General features: G+C 49.5%; 1 protein-coding gene across 1 annotated transcript in view; it reads left to right on the plus strand.

Annotated features, from left to right (window-relative positions):
- Window positions 1-2,456: 2,456 nt before the first annotated feature.
- Window positions 2,457-23,601, plus strand: part of CFB (complement factor B) — a gene marked incomplete at its 5' end in the record, with an annotated part of 29,705 nt that continues 8,560 nt past the window's right edge. Inside the window, 7 exon segments of the mRNA XM_074534232.1 lie at window positions 2,457-2,593; window positions 7,946-8,084; window positions 9,521-9,673; window positions 17,120-17,221; window positions 21,534-21,671; window positions 22,120-22,214; window positions 23,280-23,348. Of these exon segments, the coding sequence (XP_074390333.1) occupies window positions 2,457-2,593; window positions 7,946-8,084; window positions 9,521-9,673; window positions 17,120-17,221; window positions 21,534-21,671; window positions 22,120-22,214; window positions 23,280-23,348 (833 nt within the window).

Genomic DNA, 23,601 nt, shown 5'->3' on the forward strand with positions numbered 1-23,601 from the left:
TTTTGAGCTGGTTTTGGGGTGGTTTGGGACCGTTTTCATGGGGAGTTTTGGGGTGATTTTGGACTGGTTTTGGTCTGCTTTCAGTGCGGTTTTCAGAGTGGTTTTGGGGTGGTTTTTGGGGTGATTTGGGGCTGATTTTGGGCTGGTTTTGGGGTGATTTGGACTTGGTTTTTGGGTTGTTTTGGGGGTGATTTTGGAGTCGATTTTGGGGTGGGTTTTGGGGTGGTTTTGGACTGGCTTTTGAGTTGGTTTTTGGGGTGGTTTCGGGGTGATTTCAGGGTGGGTTTTGAGGTGATTTTGGGTGGATTTGGGGCTGGTTTTGGGCTGGTTTTGGACTTGGTTTTTGGGCTGTTTTGGGGGCGATTTTGGGGTAATTTTGGAGTGGTTTTGGGGTGGTTTGAAGTGGTTTTGGAGGTGACTTTTGGGGTGATTTTGGGGTGATTTCAGGGTGGTTTTTGGGTTGTTTTGAGCTGTTTTTGGGGTGATTTTGGGGTAATTTTGGAGTGGTTTTGGGGTGACTTTGGGGCTGGTTTTGGGGGTGACTTTTTCAGCGGTTTTGGGGTGATTTGAGGTGGTTTTGGGGCTGATTTTGGGGTGATTTCAGGGTGGGTTTTGGGGTGATTTTGGGCTGTTTCTGGGTGGATTTGGGGCTGGTTTTGGCCTTGGTTTTTGGCTGTTTTGGGGTGGATTTTGGGGTGATTTTGGTGTGGTTTTGGGGTGATTTCAGGGTGGGTTTTGGGGTGATTTTGGGCTGGTTTTGGGGGTGATTTTGGGGTGGTTTTTAAGTTGGATTTTGGGCTGGTTTTGGGGTGATTTGAGGTTGGATTTTGGGTGTTTATGGGGTCGTTTCTGGTGTGGTTTTTGGGGTGGTTCTGGGTTTTTTTGGGGTTGTTTTTGGACTGTTTTTGCAGAGGGTTTTAGGGTGATTTTGGGCTGGTTTGGGCGTAATTTAGGGTGATTTTGGGGTGGTTTGGGGCTGGTTTTTGAGTTGGTTTTTGGGGTGGTTTAGGGGTGATTTCAGGGTGGTTTTTGGGGTGATTTTGGGTGGATTCAGGGCTGGTTTTGGGGTGGTTCTGGGCTGGTTTTTGAGGTGATTTTTGAGCTGTTTTTGGGGTGATTTTGGGGTAATTTTGGAGAGAGTGGTTTTGGGGTGACTTTGGGTGTGGTTTTGGGGGTGACTTATGAAGCGGTTTTGGGGTGATTTGAGGTGGTTTTGGGGCTGATTTCAGGGTGATTTCAGGGTGGGTTTTGGGGTGATTTTGGGCTGTTTCTGGGTGGATTTGGGGCTGGTTTTGGCCTTGGTTTTTGGCTGTTTTGGGGTGGATTTTGGGGTAATTTTGGAGTGGTTTTGGGGTGACTTTTGGAGTGGTTTTGGGGTGATTTGAGGTGGTTTTTGGGCTGGTTTTGGGGTGGTTTTGGGCTGATTTTTGACTGGTTTTGGGGTGATTTTGGGCTGGTTTTGGGGGTGATTTTGGGGTGATTTTGGGCTGTTTCTGGGTGGATTTGGGGCTGGTTTTGGCCTTGGTTTTTGGCTGTTTTGGGGTGGATTTTGGGGTGATTTTGGTTTGGTTTCGGGGTGTGATTTCAGGACTGGTTTTGGGGTGACTTTGGGGGTGGTTTTTAAGTTGGATTTTGGGCTGTTTTTGGGGTGATTTGGTGTGGTTTTTGGGGTGGTTCTGGGCTTTTTTTGGGGTTGTTTTTGGACTGTTTTTGCAGGGGGTTTTAGGGTGATTTTGGGCTGGTTTGGGCGTAATTTTGGGGTCGATTTTGGGGTGGTTTGGGGCTGGTTTTTGAGTTGGTTTTTGAGGTGGTTTTGAGGTGGTTTTGGGGTAATTTTTGGGGTGATTTTGGGTGGATTCAGGGCTGGTTTTGGGGTGAGTTTGGACTTGGTTTTTGGGTGGTTTTTGGCTGTTTTGGGGGTGATTTTGGGGTAATTTTGAGCTGTTTTTTTGGGGTGTTTTGAGGGTGGTTCTGGGCTGGTTTTTGGGGTAGTTCTGAGCTGTTTTTTGGGCTGGTTTTTGGGGTGGTTTGGGGCTGGTTTTGGGGTGATTTTGAGCTGATTTTGGGGTGGTTTGGGGCTGGTTTTTGAGTTGATTTTTGGGGTGGTTTTGAGGTGGTTTTGGGGTGATTTTTGGGGTGATTTTGGGCTGGTTTGGGGCTGGTTTGGGCTGGTTTTTGAGTTGGATTTTGGGGTGGTTTAGGGGTGATTTTAGTGCGGTTTTCGGAGTGGTTTTGGGTGTTTTTGGGCTGATTTTGGGCTGGTTTTGGGGTGATTTGGGGGTGATTTTGGGCTGGTTTTGGGGTGGTTTTGGGGTGATTTTGGGGTGATTTTGGACTGGTTTTGGCCTGCTTTCAGTGCAGTTTTCGGCGTGGTTTTGGGGTGATTTTGGGGTGATTTTTTGGGGGGGTCTCCCGTGGTTCTGATGGGGGTCCCGGGGGTCTCCCGGGGGTCTCAGAGGCCACGAGCAAGCGTCGGATCCGCCTGGACGGGGCCGGGGCCCTGAACGTGTTCCTGGTTCTCGACGCCTCGCGCAGCGTCAGCGCCCGCGACTACGACAGCGCCCGCGACGCCCTGGCCGAGCTGGTGGAGAAGGTGCCCAAAAAACCCTCAAAATACGCCAAAAATATCCCCAAATCCCCCCAAAAATACCCCTGAAAATACCCCCAAAAATGGCAAAAATACCCCCCAAAAATACCCTAAAATATGCCCAAAAATACCCTCAAAAACACCCCAAAATACACCAAAAATATCCCCAAATCACCCCAAAAATACCCCTGAAAATACCCTAAAATATGCCCAAAAATACCCCAAAAATACCCTCAAAAGTACTCCCAAAAATGCCAAAAATACCCCCGAAAATACCCTAAAATATGCCCAAAAAAAACCCCAAAAATACCCTCAAAAGTGCCAAAAATATCCCCAAAAATACTTCCAAAAACCAAAAAACAATACCCCAAAAACACCCTCAAAAATACCCCCAAAAATGCCAAAAATATCCTCAAAAATGCCCCCCGAAAATACCCTAAAATATGCCCAAAAATACCCTCAAAAATGCCAAAAATTCCCCCAAAAACACTTCCAAAAACCAAAAAAAAAAAGCCCCAAAAAATACCCCAAAAATACCCTCAAAAATACCCCTAAAAATGCCAAAAATATCCCCAAAAATGCCCCCAAAAATACCCTAAAATATCCCCAAAAATGCCCCCGAAAATACCCTAAAATATGCCCAAAATATACCCCAAAAATACCCTAAAAGCACCCCAAAACTACCTTAAAAATATCCCAAAAATGACCCAAAAAATATCCCCAAATCACCCGCAAAATACCCCAAAATATGCCCAAAAATACCCCAAAAATTCTCCAGCAACACCTGAAGAAAGTGCCCAAAAATATCCCCAAATCACCCCAAAAATACCCCAAAATATGCCCAAAAATACCCCAAAAATATCCCCAAAATCACCCCAAAATCACCCCAAAACCACCCCAAAAATATCACATATTCACCCCTAAAATACCCCAAAAATACCCGAGAACCGCACTGGCCGAGCTGGTGGAGAAGGTGCCCAAAAAAACCCCAAAAAGACCCTCAAAAATACCCCCAAAAATGCCAAAAATATCCCCAAAAATACCCCCGAAAATCCCCTAAAATATGCCCAAAAAACCCCAAAAAGACCCTCAAAATACGCCAAAAATATCCCCAAATCACCCCAAAAATACCCCTGAAAATACCCTAAAATATGCCCAAAAATACCCCAAAAATACCCTCAAAAATACCCCCAAAAATGGCAAAAATCCCCCCGAAAATACCCTAAAATATGCCCAAAAAAACCCCCAAAAATACCCTCAAAAGTGCCAAAAATATCCCCAAAAATACTTCCAAAAACCAAAAAACAATACCCCAAAAACACCCTCAAAAATACCCCCAAAAATGGCAAAAATATCCCCAAAAATACCCCCGAAAATACCCTAAAATATGCCCAAAAATACCCCAAAATACACTAAAATACGCCCAAAACCAGCCCAAAAATCCCATTTTTAACCCCAAAAAAAACCCAAAAAAACCCCCTAAAAAATCCCAAAAATCCCATTTAACCCCAAAACCCCATAAACCCCCCAGCTCGCCAGTTTGGGGGCGGTTCCCCGCTACGGGGTGCTGACGTTCGGCTCCGAGCCCCGCGTGGTTCTGAGCCCCCCAAATCCCCTTTAACCCCCCAAAATCCCCCAAAACCCCCCCCCAAAAATCCCATTTTAATCCCCACAAACCCCATTTAGAGTCCCCCAAAAAATCCAATTTATGCCTCAAAAAATCCCATTTAAACCCCAAAAAATCCCATTTTAAAGCCCATAAACCCCCTTTAACCACCCCAAAAAAACCCCAAAAAACCCCAAACCCATAAAATCCCATAAAACCCCCCAAATCCTCTTTAACCACCCCATAAACGCCATAAACCCCATTTAGAATCCCTCAAAAAATCCAATTTAAACCCCAAAAAATCCCCTTTAACCACCCCACAAAATCCCATTTTTTACCCCAAAAAAACCCCTAAAAATTCAAAAAAAAACCCCAAAAAAACCCTAAAAATCCCCAAAACCCCCAAATCCCATAAAATCCCATAAAATCCCATTTGGAACCCCACAAACCCCCTATAGAGTCCCTAAAAAAATCCCATTGAAATCCCATAAAATCCCATTTTAAACCCCAAAAAAAACCCCAAAAAAACCCCAAAAAAACCCCAAAAAAACCCCAAAAAAACCCCTAAAAATCCAAAAAAACCCCCAAAAAACCCCCTAAAAATCCAAAAAAAATCCCAAAAAACCCCAAACCCCATAAATTCCCCCAAACCCCGCAGCTCGCCAGTTTGGGGGCGGTTCCCCGCTATGGGGTGCTGACGTTCGGCTCCGAGCCCCGCGTGGTTCTGAGCCCCCCAAATCCCCTTTAACCCCCCCAAAAACCCCAAAAACCCCCCAAAAAATCCCACTTAAAACCCCCCAAAAATCCCATGTAAAACCCCAAAAAAATCCTATATTAAACCCATTAAAATCCCATTTAAATCCCATTAAATCCCCTTAAAGCCCCCAAAAATCCCATTTAAACCCCAAAATTCCCATTTTAAACCCCACAAATCCCCTCTGAGACCCCACTATCCCATTTAAACCCCAAAAAATCCAATTTTTAACCCCAAAAAATCCCCTCTAACCACCCCAAAAAATCCCATTTTAAACCCCCCAAGATCCCCTCTAACCACCCCAAAAAATCCCAAAAAAATCCCATTTTAAACCCAAAAAATCCCAAAAAAAACCCCCAAAAAACCCCTAAAAATTCCAAAAAAAAACCCAAAAAAACCCCTAAAAATCCCCCAAAAAAACCCCAAAAAAACCCCAAAAAACCCCAAATCCCATAAAACCCCATAAATCCCATAAATTCCGCAGATCGCCAGTTTGGGGGCGGTGCCCCGCTATGGGGTGCTGACGTTCGGCTCCGAGCCCGGCGTGGTTCTGAGCCCCCCAAATCCCCTTTAACCCCCCCAAAATCCCCCCAAAACCCCAAAAAAAGCCGTTTAAACCCCCAAAAATCCCATTTTAAACCCCATACAATTCCTATAAACCCAAAAAATCCATATTAAACCCAATAAAATCTCATTTAAATCCCATAAAATTCCCTCTGAGACCTCACAAACCCCATTTAGATTCCCTCAAAAAATCCAATTTATACCCCACAAACCCCATTTAGATTCCCTAATAAAATCCCATTTATACCCCAAAAAATCCCATTTAAATCCCACAAACCCCCTTTAACCACCCCAAAAAAACCCTAAAAATCCCAAACCCCATAAAATCCCCTTAAAACCCCCAAATTTAAACCCCACAAACCCCATTTAGATTCCCTAAAAAAACCCCATTTAAACCCCAAAAAATCCCATTTAAATCCCAAAAAATCAGATTTTTAACCCCAAAAAATCCCATTTTAAACCCCAAAAAATCCCATATTAAACCCCATAAAATTTCCTATAAACACCAAAAAAATCCCATTTAAAACCCCAAAAAATCCCATTTTTTACCCGAAAAAAACCCCTAAAAAATCAAAAAAAAACCCAAAAAAACCCTAAAAATCCCCAAAAAATCCCAAAAAAAATCCCAAAAAACCCCCAAAAAAACCCCTAAAAATCCCCAAAAAATCCCATTTAAACCCCAAAAAATCCCATTTTTTACCCCAAAAAAACCCCTAAAAATTCAAAAAAAACCCCTAAAAATCCCAAAAAAAATCCCAAAAAAACCCCTAAAAATCCCAAAAAATCCCCTTTAACCACCCCAAAAAATCCCATAAAGTCCCCCAAATCCTCTTTAACCACCCCACAAACCCCATTTAGATTCCCTCAAAAAATCCAATTTATACCCCAAAAAATCCCATTTTAAACCCCAAAAAATCCCCAAAAAATCCCAAAAAAATCCCCAAAAAAAACCCCCAAAATTCCCATTTTAAACCCCATAAAATTTCCTATAAACCCCCCAAAAAAATCACATTTTAAACCCAAAAAATCCAATTTTTAACCCCAAAAAATCCCATTTAAATCCCAAAAAAACCCAAAAAAAACCCTAAAAATTTCAAAAAAAACCCTAAAAAATCCCCAAAAAAATCCGAAAAAACCCCAAATCCCAAAAAACCCCAAAACCCCATAAAATGCCCCGCAGATCGCCAGTTTGGGGGCGGTTCCCCGCTATGGGGTGCTGACGTTCGGCTCCGAGCCCCGCAAATCCCCTTTTACCCCCCCAAAATCCCCCAAAAACCCCAAAAAAAGCCGTTTAAACCCCCAAAAATCCCATTTTAAACCCCATACAATTCCTATAAACCCAAAAAATCCCATATTAAACCCAATAAAATCTCATTTAAATCCCATAAAATTCCCTCTGAGACCTCACAAACCCCATTTAGATTCCCTCAAAAAATCCAATTTATACCCCACAAACCCCATTTAGATTCCCTAATAAAATCCCATTTATACCCCAAAAAATCCCATTTAAATCCCACAAACCCCCTTTAACCACCCAAAAAAAACCCTAAAAACCCCAAACCCCATAAAATCCCCTTAAAACCCCCAAATTTAAACCCCACAAACCCCATTTAGATTCCCTAAAAAAATCCAATTTAAAACCCAAAAAATCCCATTTAACCACCCCAAAAATCCCATTTTTTACCCCAAAAAAACCCCTAAAAATCCCAAAAAAACCCCCTAAAAATCCCCAAAAAAACCCAAAAAAATCCCCAAAAAAACCCCAAAAAAATCCCTAAAAATCCCAAAAAAATCCCAAAAACCCCAAACCCCATAAAACCCCATAAAACCCCATAAACCCCCCAAACCCCCAGCTCGCCAGTTTGGGGGCGGTTCCCCGCTATGGGGTGCTGACGTTCGGCTCCGAGCCCCGCGTGGTTCTGAGCCCCCCAAATCCCCTTTAACCCCCCAAAATCCCCCAAAAACCCCAAAAATCCCACAAATCCCACTTAAAACCCCCAAAAAATCCCAATTAAAAACCCCAAAAAATCCCAATTAAAAACCCCAAAAAAAATCCATTTAACCACCCAAAAAATCCCATTTAAACCCCACAAACCCCACTTAGATTCCCTCAAAAAATCCAATTTATACCCCAAAAAATCCCCAAAAAAACCCCTAAAAATTCCAAAAAAACCCCTAAAAATCCCCAAAAAAACCCCTAAAAATCCCCAAAAAATCCCATATTAAACCCCATAAAATTTCCTATAAACCCCAAAAAAAAATCACATTTTAAACCCAAAAAATCCAATTTGTTACCCCAAAAAACCCCTAAAAATCCCCAAAAAATCCCCAAAAAAACCCCCAAAAAAACCCTAAAAATCCCAAAAAAAACCCAAAAAACTCCCTAAAAATTCCAAAAATCCCATTTAACCCCATAAATCCCATAAATTCCCAGCTCGCCAGTTTGGGGGCGGTTCCCCGCTATGGGGTGCTGACGTTCGGCTCCGAGCCCCGCGTGGTTCTGAGCCCCACGGAGCCGATGGCGGCGGACGCGGCTGCGGTGCGGGAGCGGCTCAAGGGCATGAGCCTGGAAGGTGGGAAAAAATTTGGGGTTTTTTGGGGGTTTTTTGGGGTTGTTTGGGGTTTTTTGGGGTTTTTTTGGGGTTTTTTTGGGGTTTTTATTTGGCGTTTTTGGGGGTTTTTTGGGGTTTTTTTGGGGTTTTTATTTGGGTTTTTTGGGGGTTTTTTAGAGGTTGTTTGGGGGTTTTTGGGTTTTTTTTTGTGTTTTTTTTATGGGTTTTTTGGGGGTTTTGGGGTTTTTGGGATTTGGGGTTTGAGATTGAGGGATCTGGGGTTTTTGGGGTTTTTGGGGTTTTTGGGGTTTGGGGTTTTTGGGGTTTTTGCGGCTTGGGATTGAGGGATTTGGGGTTGGGTTTGGGGTTTTTGGGGTTTGAGGTTTGGGGGATTTTGGGGTTTTTGGGGTTTGGGATTGGAGGATTTGGAATGGGTGCGGGAGCGGCTCCAGGGGATGAGCCTGGAAGGTGGGGAAAATTTTGGGGTTTTTGGGGTTTTTTTGGGGTTTTATTTGGTTTTTATTTGGGTTTTTGGGGTTTTTTTTTGGTTTTTTTTTGGTTTTTTTTTGGGGGGGGCTTGGGGTTTTTTGGGGGGTTTTTTTGGGTTTTTTTGGGGGGGGGGTTGGGGTTTTTTTGGGGTTTTTTGGTGTTCTTTTGGGGTTTTTGGGGGGGATTTTTGGGTTTTTATTGGGGTTTTTTTGGGGGGTTTTTTGGGTTCTTATTTGGGTTTTTTGGGGTTTATTTGGGGTTTTTGGGATTTGGGATTTTTGGGTTTTTGGGGTTTGGGGTTTGGGGTTGGGATTGGGGTTTTTGGGATTGAGGGTTTTTGGGATTTGGGGTTGGGTTTGGGCTTTGGGATTTTTGGGGTTTTTGGGGTTTGGGATTGAGGGATTTGGGTTTGGGTGTTTTTGGGGTTTTTGGGATTGAGGGGTTTGGGGATTTGGGGTTTGAGGAATTTGAAAATTGGGGTTTTGCGGTTTGGGATTGGGAGGTTTGGGTTTTTTTAGGGTTTTGGGCGTTTTTGGGTTTTTTTGGGGTTTTTAGGGGTTTGGGATTGAGGGATTTGGGGTTTGGAATTTGGGGTTTGAGGAATTTAAAAATTGAGGTTTGGGGGGTTTGGCATTTCTATGGGTTTTTTTGGGATTTCCATGAATTCCCTGCAATCTCCACCAGGGTTTTTGGGATTTTTTCGTGATTTCCATGAATTCCCTGCAATCTCCACTGGGTTTTTTGGGATTTTTGGGATTTCCCTGCAATCTCCACCAGGTTTTTTGGGATTTCCATGAATTCCCTGCAATCTCCCCTGGGTTTTTTGGGATTTCCATGAATTCCCTGCTATCTCCACCGTTTTTTTGGGGATTTTTTTGGGATTTTCGGGATTTCCACAAATTCCCTGCTATCCCCGCCGGGTTTTTTTCCAATTTTGGGGGTTTTTGGGGTTCCCCTTTTCCCCCCAGAGCACTCTCAGGCCCCGGGCACCAACCTGGCGCAGGCGCTGCGGGCGGTGTACGCGCTGCTGGTGCAGCAGGAGCGGGCGCAGGAAATGCAGGGGCTGCGCCCGGCGCCCGTCACCAACAGCACGCGGCACGTCATCGTCATCATGAGCGACGGTGGGGCACCAAAAACACCCCAAAAACCCCAAAAATCCCACCCTGAACCTGAAAAATCCAACCCAGGAACCCCCAAAACCACCCTGAACCCATAAAAACCAACCCAGGAACCCCAAAATCCCAACCCCGGCCACCAACAGCACGCGGCACGTCATCGTCATCATGAGCGACGGTGGGGCACCAAAAACACCCCAAAACCCCAAAAATCACCCAAAAAACCAACCCAGGAACCCCAAAAACCCAACCCCGGCACGTCATCGTCATCATGAGCGACGGTGGGACCCCAAAATCACCCCAAAACCCCAAAAATCCCACCCTGAACCTGAAAAATCCAACCCAGGAACCCCAAAAACCCAAAAATCCCCACTGAAATGGTCCCAAAAACCCAAAATCCCAACCCCAGCACGTCATCGTCATCATGAGCGACGGTGGGACCCCAAAATCCAACCCAAAACCCCAAAAATCCAACCCAGGAACCCCAAAAACCCAAAAATCCCCACTGAATTATCCCAAAGAACCCCAAAAATCCAACCCAGGAACCCCAAAAAATCCAAACCAGGGAACCCCAAAAACCCTAAAAATCTGACCCAGGAACCCCAAAAACCCAACCCTGGTCACCGACATCACGCGGCACGTCATCGTCATCATGAGCGACGGTGGGACCCCAAAAACACCCCAAAACCACCCCCAGAACCCCAAAAAAACCAACCCAGGAACCCCAAAAACCCAAAAATCCCCACTGAAATGGTCCCAAAAACCCAAAAATCCCAACCCCGGTGACCAACAGCACGCGGCACGTCATCGTCATCATGAGCGACGGTGGGACCCCCAAAATCACCCCAAAACCCCAAAAATCACCCAAAAATCCAACCCAGGAACCCCAAAAACCCCAAAAACCCAACCCAGGAACCCCAAAATCCCCAAAAATCCCAACCCCGGCCACCGACAGCACGCGGCACGTCATCGTCATCATGAGCGACGGTGGGACCCCGAAATCACCCCAAAATCCCACCCCCAGAACCCCAAAAACCACCCTGAACCCCAAAAAAACCAACCCAGGAACCCCAAAAACCCCAAAATCCCCGTTGAATTATCCCAAAGAACCCCAAAATTCCCCAAAAATCCAACCCAGGAACCCCAAAAATCCCCACTGAAATGGTCCAAAAACCCCCAAAATCCCAACCCCAGTCACCAACAGCACCCGGCACGTCATCGTCATCATGAGCGACGGTGGGACCCCAAAATCACCCCAAAACCACCCCCAGAACCCCAAAAATCCAACCCAGGAACCCCCAAAACCACCCTGAACCTGAAAAATCCAACCCAGGAACCCCCAAAACCCCAAAAATCCCAACCCCGGTCACCAACAGCACGCGGCACGTCATCGTCATCATGAGCGACGGTGGGACCCCGAAATCACCCCAAAACCACCCCCAGAACCCCAAAATCCAACCCAGGAACCCCAAAAACCCCAAAATCCAACCCAGGAACCCCCAAAAACCCAACCCCGGCACGTCATCGTCATCATGAGCGACGGTGGGACCCCAAAATCCAACCCAAAACCACCCCCAGAACCCCAAAAACCACCCTGAACCCCAAAAAAACCAACCCAGGAACCCCAAAACCCCAAAAATCCCCGTTGAATTATCCCCCAGAACCCCAAAAATCCAACCCAGGAAACCCAAAAACCCAACCTGAACCTGAAAAAAGCAACCCTGGAACCCCAAAAACCCAAAAATCCAACCCAGGAAACCCAAAATCCCAACCCCGGTCACCAACAGCACGCGGCATGTCATCGTCATCATGAGCGACGGTGGGACCCCAAAAACAGCCCTGGGACCCCGAAAATCCAACCCAGGAATGCCAAAAACCCAAAAATCCGACCCAGGAACCCCAAAACCCCAAAAATCCCCATTGAATTATCCCAAAGTATCCCAAAAATCAACCCAGGAACCCCAAAAACCCAACCCCGGTGACCAACAGCACGCGGCACGTCATCGTCATCATGAGCGACGGTGGGACCCCAAAATCCAACCCAGGAACCCCAAAAACCCCAAAAATCCAACCCAGGAACCCCAAAAACCCCAAAAATCCAACCCAGGAACCCCAAAACCCCAAAATCCCAAAAATCCCCGCTGAAATCGTCCCAGGAACCCCAAAAACCCAACCCAGGAACCCCAAAAATCCAACCCAGGAACCCCCAAAACCCTAAAAACCCAAAAATCCCTGCTGAAATCGTCCCAGGAACCCCAAAAATCCCACCTGAAATGGTCCCAAAACCCCAAAAACCCCAAAAATCCCAACCCCGGTCACCAACAGCACGCGGCACGTCATCGTCATCATGAGCGACGGTGGGACCCCGAAATCACCCCAAAACCCCAAAAATCCAACCCAGGAACCCCAAAAACCCCAAAAACCCAAAAATCCCCATTGAATTATCCCAAAGAACCCCAAAAATCCCCACTGAAATGGTCCCAAAAACCCCAAAAACCCCAAAATCCCAACCCCGGTGACCAACAGCACCTGGCGCGTCATCGTCATCATGAGCGACGGTGGGACCCCAAAAACACCCCAAAACCCCAAAAATCCAACCCAGGAACCTCAAAAATCCAACCCAGGAATGCCAAAAACCCTAAAAACCCAAAAATCCCCGCTGAAATCGTCCCAGGAACCCCAAAAATCCAACCCTGGGACCCCAAAAACCCCAAAAATCCAACCCAGGAACCCCAAAAATCCCCGTTGAATTATCCCAAAGAACCCCAAAAATCCCCACTGAAATGGTCCCAGGAACCCCAAAAATCCCCAAAAATCCAACCCAGGAACCTCAAAAACCCCAAAAACCCAAAAATCCCCGTTGAATTATCCCAAAGAACCCCAAAAATCAACCCAGGAACCCCAAAAATCCCAACCCCGGTGACCAACAGCACGCGGCACGTCATCGTCATCATGAGCGACGGTGGGACCGCAAAAACAGCCCTGGGACCCCAAAAATCCAACCCAGGAACCCCAAAAACCCCAAAATCCCCGTTGAATTGTCCCAAAGAACCCCAAAAATCCCCAAAAAGCCAACCCAGGAACCCCAAAATCCCAACCCAGAAACCCCAAAAACCCAAAAATCCCCATTGAATTATCCCAAAGAACCCCAAAAATCCACCCAGGAACCCCAAAAACCAAAAAATTCAACCCAGGAACCCCAAAAACAGCCTTGGGAACCCCAAAAACCCAAAAATTCCCACTGAATTATCCCTCAGAACCCCAAAAATCCAACCCAGGAACCCAAAAAAAACCAACCCAGGAACCCCAAAAACCCCAAAAATCCAACCCAGACACCCTAAAACCCCAAAAAACCCAACCCCGGTCACCAACAGCACGCGGCACGTCATCGTCATCATGAGCGACGGTGGGACCCCAAAAACACCCCAAAACCACCCCCAGAACCCCAAAAACCCAAAAATCCCCGCTGAAATCATCCCAGGAACCCCAAAAATCCAACCCAGGAACCCCAAAAACCCCAAAAATCCCCGTTGAATTATCCCAAAGAACCCCGAAAATCCAACCCAGGAACCCCAAAAATCCCTGCTAAAATGGTCCCAGGAACCCCAAAAATCCCAAAAATCCAACCCAGGAACCCCAAAAACCCAACCCCGGTCACCAACAGCACGCGGCACGTCATCGTCATCATGAGCGACGGTGGGACCCCAAAATTCAACCCAAAACCCCAAAAACCCCAAAAATCCCCACTGAAATCGTCCCAGGAACCCCAAAAACCCAAAAATCCCCGTTGAATTATCCCAAAGAACCCCAAAAATCCGACCCAGGAAACCCAAAACCCCAAAAATCCCCACTGAAATGGTCCCAGGATTCCCAAAAATCAACCCAGGAACCCCAAAAACCAACCCAGGAACCCCCAAAACCACCCTGAACCCATAAAAACCAACCCAGGAACCCCAAAAACCTCAAAATCCCAAAAATCTCCACTGAAATCATCCCAGGAACCCCAAAAATCCAACCCAGGAACCCCAAAAACCCAAAAATCCCCGTTGAATTATCCCAAAGAACCCCAAAAATCCCCAAAAACCCAACCCAGGAACCCCGAAAATCCAACCCAGGAACCCCAAAAACCCCAAAAATCCAACCCAGGAACCTCAAAATCCCCACTGAAATGGTCCCAGGAACCCCAAAAATCCAACCCAGGAACCCCAAAAACCCAAAAATCCCCACTGAATTATCCCCCAGAACCCCAAAAACCCCAAAAATCCAACCCAGAAACCCCAAAAACCCCCCTGAACCCATAAAAACCAACCCAGGAACCCCAAAACCCCAAAAATCACCATTGAATTATCCCAAAGTATCCCAAAAATCAACCCAGGAACCCCAAAAATCCAACCCCAGTCACCAACAGCACGCGGCACGTCATCGTCATCATGAGCGACGGTGGGACCCCAAAAACAGCCCTGGGACCCCAAAAACCCCAAAAATCCAACCCAGAAACCCCAAAAATCCAACCCAGGAACCCCAAAAACCCCAAAATCCCAAAAATCCCCGCTGAAATCGTCCCAAAAACCCCAAAAACCCAACCCCGGCACGTCATCGTCATCATGAGCGACGGTGGGACCCCAAAAACACCCCAAAACCCCAAAAATCCCCGATGAAATGGTCCCAGGAACCCCCAAAACCCAAAAATCCCCGCTGAATTATCCCAAAGAACCCCAAAAATCCCCAAAAATCCAACCCAGGAACCCCAAAAACCCCAAAAATCCAACCCAGGAACCTCAAAATCCCCACTGAAATGGTCCCAGGAACCCCAAAAATCCAATCCAGGAACCCCAAAAACCCAAAAATCCAACCCAGGAACCCCAAAAACCACCCTGAACCCATAAAAACCAACCCAGGAACCCCAAAATCCTAAAAACCCCAAAAATCCAACCCCAGTGACCGACAGCACGCGGCACGTCATCGTCATCATGAGTGACGGTGGGACCCCGAAATCACCCCAAAACCACCCCCAGAACCCCAAAAACCACCCTGAACCCCAAAAAAACCAACCCAGGAACCCCAAAAACCCAAAAATCCCCACTGAAATGGTCCCAAAAACCCAAAAATCCCAACCCCGGTGACCAACAGCACACAGCACGTCATCGTCATCATGAGCGACGGTGGGACCCCAAAAATCACCCCAAAACCACCCCCAGAACCCCAAAAACCCAAAAATCCCCACTGAATTATCCCAAAAACCCAACCCCGGCACGTCATCGTCATCATGAGCGATGGTGGGACCCCGAAAATCACCCCAAAACCACCCCCAGAACCCCAAAAACCCCAAAAATCCCCGATGAAATCGTCCCAGGAACCCCAAAAATCCCAACCCCGGCCACCGACAGCACGCGGCACGTCATCGTCATCATGAGCGACGGTGGGACCCCAAAATCCAACCCAAAACCCTAAAAATCACCCAAAAAACCAACCCAGGAACCCCAAAATCCCAAAAAATCCCACTGAAATCATCCCAGGAACCCCAAAATCCCAAAAATCCCCACTGAAATGGTCCCAAAAACCCCAAAAACCCAACCCCGGCACGTCATCGTCATCATGAGCGACGGTGGGACACCAAAATTCAACCCAGGAACCCCAAAAATCCAACCCAGGAACCCCAAAAACCCAAAAAACCCAAAAATCCCCGTTGAATTATCCCAAAGAACCCCAAAAATCCAACCCAGGAACCCCAAAAACCCAAAAATCCCAAAAATCCCCGCTGAAATGGTCCCAGGAACCCCAAAAATCCAACCCAGGAACCCCAAAAATCCCAAAAATCCCCGCTGAAATCGTCCCAGGAACCCCAAAAATCCAACCCAGGAACCCCAAAAACCCAAAAATCCCACCCAGGAACCCCAAAATCCCACCTGAAACCAACCCAGGAACCCCAAAAACCCCAAAAATCCGCACTGAAATGGTCCCAGGAACCCCAAAAATCAACCCAGGAACCCCAAAAACCCAAAACTCCAACCCAGGAACCCCAAAAACCCCAAAAACCAACCCAGGAACCCCAAAATCCCAACCCCGGTCACCAACAGCACGCGGCACGTCATCGTCATCATGAGCGACGGTGGGACCCCAAAATCCAACCCAGGAATGCCAAAAACCCCAAAAACCCCCACTGAAATGGTCCCAGGAACCCCAAAAACCCAAAAATCCCCACTGAAATGGTCCCAAAAACCCCAAAAACCCAACCCCGGCACGTCATCGTCATCATGAGCGACGGTGGGACCCCAAAAACAGCCCTGGGACCCCCAAAAATCCAACCCAGGAACCCCAAAAACCCCCAAAACCCAAAAATCCCCACTGAGTTATCCCAAATTTCCCCCAAATCCCCCCAGGATCACACAAATCCCCCCAAATTCCCACCTGGGACCCCCAAAAATCCCCCCAAATTCCCACCTGGGACCCCCAAATCCTCCCCTAATTCTCACCTGGAACCTCCAAATCCCCCCAGGACCCCCAAATTTCCCCCAAAATCCCCTCGAGACCCCCCTGGGATCCCCCAAATCCCCCCAAATCCCCCCAGGATCCCCAAATCCCCCCAAATTCTCACCTGGGACCCCCCAAATCCCCTCCAGATTCCCACCTGGAACCCCCAAATCTCCCCGAATTCCCCCAGGACCCCCAAATTTCCCCCAAATCCCTCCAGGATTGCCCCAAAATCCCCTCGAGACCCCCCTGGGACCCCCAAAATCCCCCCAAATTCCCCCCTGGAACCCCCAAAATCTCCCCCCAAATCCCCCCTGGGACCCCCAAACTCCCCCCAAATTCCCACCCGGGACCCCCAAAATCCCCCCAAATTCCCCCCAGTACCCCCCAAAATCCCCTTGAGACCCCCCTGGGACCCCCAAAAATCCCCCCAAATTCTCACCTGGGACCCCCAAAATCCCCCCTAGGAGCCCCAAAAATCCCCTTGAGACCCCCTTGGAACTCCCCAAATTCCCACCGGGGACCCCCAAAATCCCCCTGGGATCCCCCAAAATACCCCAGGATGGCCCAAATCCCCTTGAGACCCCCCTGGGACCCCCAAATAACCCCTGGAACCCCCAAATCCCCCCCAAATTCTCACCTAGGACCCCCCAAATCCCCCCCAAATTCCTCCCTGGGACCCCCTTTGTGCCCCCCAAATTCCCACCCGGGACCCCCAAACTCCCCCCAAATCCCTCCAGGATTGCCCCAAAATCCCCTCGAGACCCCCCTGGGACCCCCGAAATTCCCCCCAAATTCCCACCTGGGACCCCCAAAATCCCCTTGAGATCCCCCAAAATCCCCTCGAGACCCCCCTGGGACCCCCAAAATCCCCCCAAATCCCCACCTATGACCCCCAAAATTCCCCTGGGATCCCCCAAATCCCCTCGAGACCCCCCTGGGACCCCCAAATCTCACCCGTGCCCCCTCTGTGCCCCCCAGGCCGTGCCAACATGGGGGGGTCCCCGGTTCCTGTCGTGAACCAGATCCGGGAGCTGCTGAGCATCGGGAGAGACCCCCGGGACCCCCGCGAGGAGTTCCTGGGTGGGTCTGGGGGCGATTTGGGGGGATTTGGGGGGTCCTGGGGGGGATTTGGGGGGATTTGAGGGGGTCCTGGGTGGGTTTGGGGGGTCCTGGGGGGGTTTGGGGAGGATTTGGGTGGGATTTGGGGGGTCTTGGGTGGGTTTGGGGGGGATTTGAGGGGGATTTTGGTGGGATTTGAGGGGGTTTGGGGGGATTTGGGGGATCCTGGGTGGGGGTCTGGGGGGTCCTGGGAGAATTTGGGGGTCCTGGGTGGGGATTTGGGGGGATTTGGGGGAGATTTGGGGCGATTTGGGTGGGATTTGGGGGGTCTCAGGGGGGATTTTGGGGGGATTTGGGGGGTCCTGGGTGGGTTTAAGGGGTCTTGGGTGGGTTTGGGGGGTCCCAGGGGGGATTTTAGGGGGTCCTGGGGGGATTTGGGGGGTCCTGGGTGGGTTTGGGGGGGATTTGAGGGGGATTTTGGGGGATTTGGGGGGATTTGGGGGGTCCTGGGGAGGATTTGAGGGGGTCCTGGGGGGATTTGGGGAGGATTTGGGTGGGATTTGGGGGGATTTGGGGGGATTTTGGGGGGATTTGGGGGGTCCTGGGTGGGGGTTGAGGGGTCCTGGGGGGGATTTGAGGGGGTCCTGGGTGGGTTTGGGGGGATTTTGGGGGGATTCAATGGGATTTGAGGGGGATATGGGGGGTCCGAGGGGGGATTTTGGGGGGATTTGGGGGGTCCTGGGTGGGTTTGGGGGGGATTTGGGGGGATTTGAGGGGGATTTGGGGAGGATTTGGGGGGTCCTGGGGGGATTTTGGGGGGGATTTGGGGTGATATGGGGGGGATTTGAGGGGTCCTGGGTGGGTTTGGGGGGTCCCAGGGGGGATTTGGGGGGATTTGAGGGGGATATGGGGGATTTGAGGGGGGTCCTGGGAGGGATTTGGGGGGTCCTGGGGGTTTTGGGGGGTCCTGGGTGGATCTGGGGGGGATTTGAGGTGGTCCTGGGTGGGATTTGGGGGGATTTTGGGGGGATTTGGGGGGGCTTGGGGGGGATTTGGGGCGATTTGGGGGGAATTTGGGGGGTCTTGGGTGAGGATTTGGGGGGTCCTGGGTGGGTCTGGGGGGGATCTGGGGGGTCCTGGGTGGGGATTTGGGGGGTCCTGGGTGGATTTGGGGGGATTTGAGGGGGATTTTGGGGGGATTTGGGGGGTCCTGGGGGGATTTTGGGGGGTCCTGGGTGGGTTTGGGGAGATTTGGGGGTTCCTGGGGGGATTTTGGGGGGATTCAGTGGGATCTGAGGGGGATAGGGGGGGTCTTGGGAGGATTTTGGGGAGGATTTGGGGGTTCCTGGGGGGATTTTGGGGTGATTTTTGGGGATATGGGGGGTCCTGGGTAGGATTTGGGGAAGATTTTGGGAGGGATTTGAGGGGATTTGGGGGGATCCTGGGGGATTTTGGGGTGTTTGGGGCTGTTTTTTGGGGGTGTTTTTGGGTTGATTTTGAGAAGTTTTAGGGCTGATTTTTGGGGTGGTTTTGGGGTTTTTCAGGCTGATTTTGAGGTGTTTTGGGGTGGTTTTGGGTTGATTTTGAGAAGTTTTAGGGCTGATTTTTGGGGTGGTTTTGGCGCTGGTTTTGGGGTGTTTCGGGCTGATTTTGGGGCTGTTTTCAGGCTGATTTTTGGGCTGTTTTTGGGCTGATTTTGAGGCTGTTTCGGGGCTGTTTTTTGGGGTTGATTTTGGGGTTTTTCAGGCTGATTTTGGGGTGTTTTTTGGGCTGTTTTCAGGCGGATTTTTGGGGTTTTTCAGGCTGATTTTGAGGTGGTTTTTGGGCTGCTTTCAGGCTGATTTTGAGGTGTTTTGGGGCTGATTTTTCAGGCTGCTTTTGGGCTGTTTTGGGCTGATCTTGAGCTGGTTTTTGGGTTTGATTTTGGGGTGTTTCAGGCTGGTTTTGGGCTGATTTTGGGGTGTTTTGGGCTATTTTTTGGGGCTGTTTTTTGGGGTTGATTTGGGGTTTTTTCGGGCTGATTTTAGGCTGTTTTAGGGCTGATTTTTGGGCTGGTTTTGGGCTGATTTTGGGGTTTTTCAGGCTGATTTTGGGGTGTTTTTTGGGCTGCTTTCAGGCTGATTTTGGGCTGTTTTAGGGCTGATTTTTGGGGTGGTTTTGGGGCTGATTTTGAGGCCGTTTCGGGCTATTTTTTGGGGTTGATTTTGGGGTTTTTTGGGCCGATTTTTGGGCTGTTTTAGGGCTGATTTTTGGGGTGGTTTTGGGGCTGATATTGGGGCTGTTTTCAGGCCGATTTTGGGCTGATTTTGGGGCCGTTTTGGGGCTATTTTTTGGGGTTGATTTTGGGGTTTTTCAGGCTGATTTTGGGGTGTTTTTTGGGCTGCTTTCAGGCTGATTTTGAGGTGGTTTTTGGGCTGATTTTGAGGCTGTTTTGGGCTATTTTTGGGGTTGATTTTGGGGTTTTTCAGGCTGATTTTGGGGTGTTTTTTGGGCTGCTTTCAGGCTGATTTTTGGGGTTTTTCAGGCTGATTTTGGGGCTGATTTTTGGGCTGCTTTCAGGCTGATTTTGGGGTGTTTTTTGGGCTAATTTCAGGCTGATTTTTGGGGTTTTTCAGGCTGCTTTCAGGCTGATTTTGGGGTGTTTTTTGGGCTGCTTTCAGGCTGATTTTGGGCTGTTTTCAGGCTGATTTTGAGGGGGTTTTTGGGCTGATTTTGAGGCTGTTTCGGGGCTGTTTTTTGGGGTTGATTTTGGGGTTTTTTGGACCGATTTTTGGGCTGTTTTAGGGCTGATTTTTGGGCTGTTTTAGGGCTGATTTTTGGGGTGGTTTTGGGGCTGGTTTTGGGCTATTTTTTGGGGTTGATTTTGGGGTTTTTCAGGCTGATTTTGGGGTGTTTTTTGGGGTTGATTTTGGGGTTTTTCAGGCTGATTTTGGGCTGATTTTGGGGCTGTTTTGGGCTATTTTTTGGGGTTGATTTGGGGGTTTTTCAGGCTGATTTTTGGGGTGGTTTTGGGGCTGTTTTGAGGCTGTTTTGGGGCTGTTTTTTGGGGTTGATTTTGGGGTTTTTTTGGGCCGATTTTGGGCTGTTTTCAGGCTGATTTTGGGCTGTTTTGGGCTGATTTTGAGGCTGTATCGGGGCTGTTTTTTGGGGTTGATTTTGGGGTTTTTCAGGCTGATTTTGGGGTGTTTTTTGGGCTGCTTTCAGGCTGATTTTGAGGTGGTTTTTGGGCTGCTTTCAGGCCGATTTTGGGCTGTTTTCAGGCTGATTTTGGGCTGTTTTAGGGCTGATTTTTGGGGTGGTTTTGGCGCTGGTTTTGGGCTGTTTTGGGCTATTTTTTGGGGTTGATTTTGGGGTTTTTTGGGCCGATTTTGGGCTGTTTTAGGGCTGATTTTTGGGGTAGTTTTGGGGCTGTTTTGGGGCTGTTTTTTGGGGTTGATTTGGGGTTAGGGTTAGGGCTTTTAGGTTAGGTTAGGGTTAGGGGTTTTTCGGGCTGATTTTGGGCTGTTCTGGGCTGATTTTGGGGTGTTTTGGGGCTGTTTTGCGCTGGTTTTTGGGGTGTTTTTTGGGCTGCTTTCAGGTTGATTTTTGGGGTGTTTCAGGCTGATTTTGGGGTGTTCTTTGGGCTGCTTTCAGGCCGATTTTGGGCTGATTTTGGGCTGTTTTGGGCTATTTTTTGGCCTTGATTTTGGGGTTTTTCAGGCTGATTTTGGGGCTATTTTTTGGGGTTGATTTTGGGGTTTTTCAGGCTGATTTTGGGCTGTTTTTTGGGCTGCTTTCAGGCTGATTTTGAGGTGGTTTTTGGGCTGATTTTGAGGCTGTTTTGGGCTATTTTTGGGGTTGATTTTGGGGTTTTCAGGCTGATTTTGGGGTGTTCTTTAGGCTGCTTTCAGGCTGATTTTTGGGCTGCTTTCAGGCCGATTTTGGGCTGATTTTGAGGCTGTTTCGGGGCTATTTTTTGGGGTTGATTTTGGGCTGTTTTGAGGCTGTTTTGGGCTATTTTTTGGGGTTGATTTTGGGGTTTTTCAGGCTGATTTTGGGCTATTTTTTGGGGTTGATTTTGGGGTTTTTTTTCAGGCTGATTTTGGGGTGTTTTTTGGGGTTGATTTTGAGGTTTTTCAGGCTGATTTTGAGCTGGTTTTGGGGGTTGATTTTGGGGTGTTTTCAGGCTGATTTTGGGGTGTTTTTTGGGCTGTTTTGGGCTGATTTTGGGGCTGTTTTGGGCTATTTTTTGGGGTTGATTTTGGGGTTTTTCAGGCTGATTTTGGGGCTGTTTTGGGCTATTTTTTGGGGTTGATTTTGGGCTGTTTTCAGGCCGATTTTTTTCCCCTCCCAGACATTTACACCTTCGGGCTGGGCGAGGAGCAGGACCGGACTCTCCTGGACTCGCTGGCGTCCAAGAAGAGCGGGGAGACGCACTCGTTCGTGCTCAGGGACATCAAGGACCTGCAGGAGGTGTTCCACAAAATGATCGGTACCTGGCGCCCCCAAAAACGCCCCAAAAAATCCCCAAAAAATCCCAAAAAAATCCACCAAAAATCTCCAAAAAATCCCCCAAAAATCCCCCAAAACAACCCCAAAACCACACCAAAAATCTCCCCAAAAAACCCTAGAAAACCCCAAAAAAATCCCCAAAAAATCCCCAAAAATTCCCCAAAAAAATCCCCAAAAAAATCCCCAAAAAAATCCCCAAAAATCCACCAAAAAATCCCCAAAAAATCCCCAAAAAATCCCCCAAAAATTCCCCAAAAAATCCCCAAAAAAATCCCAAAAAATCCTCACAAAATCCCAAAAAAATCCCCAAAAAATCCCAAAAATCCACCAAAAGTTCCCCAAAAATCCCCCCAAAAAAAAAACCCCCAAAAAACCCCAAAAATCCCAAAAAAATCCCCAAAAGCCCCAAATCTCCCCAAATCCCACAGACGAGAGCTCCACGCTGGGGCTGTGCGGGGTCAGCCTGGAGTTTTCGGACGACGACCGACACAAAAACCCCTGGGAGGTGACGGTGACGGTGACGGTGAGAGGGCACACCTGGGCACACACCTGGGCACACACCTGGGCACACACCTGGGCACACCTGGGGGGACATGGGCACACCTGGGCACACCTGGGATACACCTGGGACACACCTGGACATCGACACAAAAACCCCTGGGAGGTGACGGTGACGGTGACGGTGAGAGCGGGCACAGCTGGCACAGCTGGGCACACCTGGGGCACACCTGGGGCACATCTGGGACACACCTGTGGGTACCTGGGCACACCTGGGGCACACCTGTGGGGGTTTGGGACACACCTGGGGACACCTGGGCACACCTGGGCACACCTGGGGAACACCTGTGACACACCTGGGGGTACCTGGGCACACCTGGGCACACCTGGAGGGACATGGGGCACACCTGGGCATACCTGGGGGGACATGGGGCACACCTGGGTACACCTGGGCACACCTGGAGGGACATGGGCACACCTGGGCACACCTGGGGACACCTGGGGACACCTGGGCACACCTGGGGGTACCTGGGCACACCTGGGCACAGCTGGGCACACCTGGGGACACCTGGGGACACCTGGGGACACCTGGAAGGACATGGGGCACACCTGTGACACACCTGGGGCACACCTGGGGCACACCTGGGGGGACTGTGACACACGTGAGGGGGCTGGGACACACCTGGGGGTACCTGGGCACACCTGGAGGGACATGGGGCACACCTGGGCACACCTGTGACACACCTGGGCACACCTGGGCACACCTGTGACACATCCGGGGGGTACCTGGAGGGTACCTGGGCACACCTGGGCACACCTGGGCACACCTGTGACACACCTGGGGGTACCTGGGCACACCTGTGACACACCCGGGGGGTACCTGGAGGGTACCTGTGCACACCTGACCCCTCCCCGCCGTTGCAGAGGCCGCAGCGGGGCCAGGAGCGCTGCCAGGGCTCCACACCTGGGCACACCTGGGGGTACCTGTGCATACCTGGGGGGTACTTGGGCACACCTGGAGGGACGTGGGGCACACCTGGGCACACCTGGAGGGTACCTGGGCACACCTGACCCCTCCCCGCCGTTGCAGAGGCCGCAGCGGGGCCAGGAGCGCTGCCAGGGCTCGCTGGTGTCCCCGTACTTCGTGCTGACGGCGGCGCATTGCTTTCTAGCTCCGAGGACGAGCCCGCCCGGATGGGCGTGGACATCGGTGGGGACACACCTGGGGTACCTGGGGTACCTGGGGGGCACAGCTTGGGGGGCACACCTGGGGCACTGCCCATTGCTTCAGCTCCGAGGACGAGCCCGCCCGGATGGGCGTGGACATCGGTGGGGACACACCTGGGGACACACCTGGGGACACACCTGGGGTACCTGGGATACCTGGGGGGACATCCCTGAATGGGCTGGGG

The sequence above is a fragment of the Zonotrichia albicollis genome, unplaced genomic scaffold (assembly GCF_047830755.1).
Source record: "Zonotrichia albicollis isolate bZonAlb1 unplaced genomic scaffold, bZonAlb1.hap1 Scaffold_400, whole genome shotgun sequence".
NCBI classification, from domain to species: domain Eukaryota; kingdom Metazoa; phylum Chordata; class Aves; order Passeriformes; family Passerellidae; genus Zonotrichia; species Zonotrichia albicollis.